The 3,731-nt window shown below is 61.3% G+C and overlaps 1 protein-coding gene across 1 annotated transcript; it reads left to right on the top strand.

Moving 5' to 3' along the window:
- Positions 1–1,463: 1,463 nt before the first annotated feature.
- MNEG_10621 (hypothetical protein) lies at positions 1,464–1,712 on the top strand (the record flags this gene model as incomplete). The annotated part of the gene is made up of 1 exon (XM_014040904.1): positions 1,464–1,712. A coding segment is annotated over one exon (249 nt), but the record flags the coding sequence as incomplete, so codon positions are not given.
- Between the last annotated feature and the right edge of the window lie 2,019 nt (positions 1,713–3,731).

The following is a 3,731-nucleotide window of genomic DNA, read 5'->3' as shown; positions in this document are numbered from 1 at the left end:
GGGGCAGGGGGAGAGGGTCGCGTGTGCCTGCTTTGCCGGGCACTTGGCGTGACGACTCGCGCATGCGGCGTGCGGGGCGGCGTCCCAGAGCGAAACGACTTGTGTATATTTTTTCCCGTTTGAGGCGCAAACGCGCTGTCCCTCTCATGCCTTACTACTACGATGCTTTCCCGGCCGGCTCCCTTGCTCAACTCTGACCACCACCCAACGCGCGGCGCCTCGGCGCGATCGCGTGGCTGCACGCGCCCACCCGCGTAAGCTTGGCGCCTCGAATGGCTGCCCAAAATGTCGCTCTTTTCAAAACGACGAGCCTCGCTTTCAATGCCGTGCAACCATCCCTGCCCGACGGAAATGACCCTGCGCACACGGCACGCCGCCGTGCTTGCATTCTCATGGTGCTGCGTGGTGTTTGATGTCATACCGCACCATCCCAGCACTCATCACCCCAACCTTTGTCGCTGTAAGCATCATTTTCTGGCATGAGCTCTGCGTACGGTGTGGCGCTGTGGAAACGACCGCGTATGGGTGCCGGCATGTGCTGGTCATGGTGTGGGCAGGGTGTCGAGGCATTGTTGACAAGCGCCTAGGCCCACATTTGCCCAGTGCGTCGGCAGTAACAAAATGTCGCGGGCACATGCAAGGCCGGAATCGTAAATCCAGGGATGCACACCCCTGCAACGTGCAGGATGTCTCAGGTCAGGTGCTGGTCTGGCTGTGTTGCTTTTCAAACCAGCACCAGACGTACGAACCGCTCACAGACGTGCTCACAATGGAAAATTACACATTGGGACATAGCACATGGCAAACACTGACATCGCTGAGTGGGCTGCAAGCCGTCGTTGGCCAGCCAAACGTGCCAGTGTCCCAGGAAGTGACTTGGAACGCCTCTCCAGAACCCTTTCCAAACTACCCCTCGTGTTGACTTTGCATCATCCACTGGCCGGAGCAGACCAGCACTTTTTGGGTGGCCGTACTCGAGGTCGTACGCTCGGCCACCCGCCTTCGCAGGTACCTGCCGCGGTGTGTGGTCGCGCCGGGTCATACAATAGTCAAGGGCCATCAGAAGTATCAAACGACGCTGTCGTTCGCCTTGGTCTGCGCTGCAATATTGCGACTGCATTGCCGACCGCTGCAGCACCTACGACACGTTTATCATCATACTTGACAGTCTTTTCTACATTATCACTGCCAAAATCGGTCCCGGGGCGCATGAAGTGGAAGAGCGCGTAGTGGGGGGTCACGGCCAGTGCTATCTCTTCGCTTTGAGCTCCTCCGTCGGGGAGGCCAGTATGTCTTACGAGCTGCTACGAAAGGCTGCCAATCCGGCGAGCGGCTGTCACTTTGCCGCTCCTGTGGACTTGGACACCGACAACAGTGCAGCGCTGCGACCCAAAGATGGCGCACGGCCCAATCGGGTGCTGCGCACAGGCGTTCAGGGCGCGACAGGCATAATATTCGATGCCATGTGCGCTTGCGACGCGCTGCTCGGCTTTGGCGGCAGTGCACAGGGGGATATGGACAGCGCCGGTTGCTTGCCGCCCAAAACCATCGACAGCAGCGACAGCGACAGCGCCGCCAGCAGCCTGGGCGGTGGCAGCAGCACAGAAGATGTTGACCCCGGCGCCGCTGCGTCAAGCTGGTGGAGCACGCCCTCGTTCTATCCCCAGCAGCCACGCCAGCAGGCGCCGACGCGGACCGGCATGGGCGGCCTGGTCAGTGCGCTGCCCCAAGCAGGGAGGCGCGCCCTGAAACGCTTGCGGTCACTCATGTCTCGGGCTGAGGATTGGGCGGAGGGGGACATGCTGCCGCGCACCATGCGGCAGGCGGACAGCATGGCGCTCAGCGCACGCAGCCGCGCCGACGCCTTTGACGACATACACCCTATACACGGTGGGTTGTGTGGGCTTGGGTACCGCTGCGTTCCCAGCGGCGCTTTGTGCTTTTCCATCACGAATGAGTGCAGTACAATCCAGTGGCTCCACCCCGGCAAGGTCACCAAGCAACTGCATGGGCTGGCCAGGGGGTTGGGCATGTTGGGCGAATTTGGCAGGCGGCTGCCAGCCAACTCACCCCCCCCCCTTGCCCTGGCCTGTGGTCGTCCCCCACGTCTGCAGGGTGCTAGCAAGGCGCAAGGAGACAGGGTGGCGGCAGCGAGGTCGAGTGCCAACATCCCGGGCCTCAGCTTTAGAGGTGCCGCAACCGGCATATGCAGCCGGGAACATCAATTCCACACCGTTCGCCCTCGTGACCAGCACACGGGACCTGGGGCGTGTCAACTCAATCCATACCATTGCTTCCAGGAGGCGCATTATACACAACGACCGATGCTGGGTCTCTTGTTACTGCATCGCTTATTCAGTGTGCTGCACCTTGTCTGATTGCTCAGCCTGCATTGGCCACAGCCTCACCATCACCTGCACCCCGATGCCTTGGGTGCTTCGCCCAAGCCGTGGCCACACACGAAACGTGTGTGCATGCACGCTGGATCCACACATTTGCACACAGTCCAACATGCATGTCAGCGCGTCCAGCAATACATCACTGCCTCATTCATGCTTTTGAGGGGTTCATTCTTGAACAGCCAAACCGTTTGGTTGCAACTTGGAGGGTTTGCATACTATCAAAGCTTGCTTTCATCTCAGCACACGTGTAATTGTCCTGCACTCTACTCACTCGTCTTGCAAATGTTGGAGCAACGCGACTCAGCGACGGGTTGGTTGCACTCACGCAGGGGCAGGGCCACGGGCTGCTTGGAAGCAGGGGACATAGTTGAAGACGGCAGTTGTTTGAGCTTATGCCGCATGTTACCGAGCTGAACAGGGACATAAATCAACGTAGCATAAGCCTACTGTACCCGGAACTTTTGGTGGGGCGTTGCTCAGCTCGAGCTGCACCGGCGGTGCCGCTGCGGCATGTCGCCGTTGTACGTACCTGTCACGCCCTGGTCACGGCTGCAATTGCCAACAGCGTGGCGACCCCGGGGTGTTACTTATCAGGCTGCCGATAACACAGTGCAAACGTGACTCATAAAACATTTGCAAGGTTCAAACTGCGTCCCACTCCGACACGCGCTTCAAGTCTTTCTTTGATCTCGGCAGCCCGGCGTCGTGAACCAGTTATCAATCAAGAGTGTATGTACTGAATTAGAGTGGTGCTGCAGCAAGCTACTAGAGCCATACCCTTGCAGCTGTGCCTCGGCCGTCGCCGCTGTGCGCCGCTGTTGCTGCTCTGCCTGCGCGAACGCCGCCGCTGAGCAACGATGGGGCGGCTGATACATATCGTCAAGGTGCGACAGCGTGGCATCGTATGTTATGAGAACACAACCTCCATAACAACCTGCAACCCTGCCGTCCAGCGTCACAACCGCCACTCTTGCGGGCCGTCCGCGCCCCCGCCCCCCTGCGCCCCTGCAACCCGCAGACGGCGGCGCTCGCCGGCGCCGCCGCGACCCTGGGCGGCGCCGCCTGGTACAGCACCCTCGACGTGCAGCGGCGCTTCGAGGTGGCCAGCGCGACGGGGCCCCTGCTGCGCATGTTGGACCCCGAGACATCCCACAAGGCGGGCATCCTGGCGGCGCGGCTGGGCCTCTTCCCCCGAGAGACGCGGCCAGACCCTGAGTCCCTGCGCGTCAGCCTGTGGGGCCGCACCTTTAGCAATCCCATCGGTGAGCGCGGTGGCGGCGGCGGCGGCGGCGGCGGCGGCGGCGGCGGCGGCGGTGGAGGGGGCGGCGG

The sequence above is a fragment of the Monoraphidium neglectum genome (genome assembly GCF_000611645.1).
Source record: "Monoraphidium neglectum strain SAG 48.87 unplaced genomic scaffold scaffold02393, whole genome shotgun sequence".
Taxonomy (NCBI): Eukaryota; Viridiplantae; Chlorophyta; class Chlorophyceae; order Sphaeropleales; family Selenastraceae; genus Monoraphidium; species Monoraphidium neglectum.
This window is presented reverse-complemented; position numbering and strand designations above follow the sequence as displayed.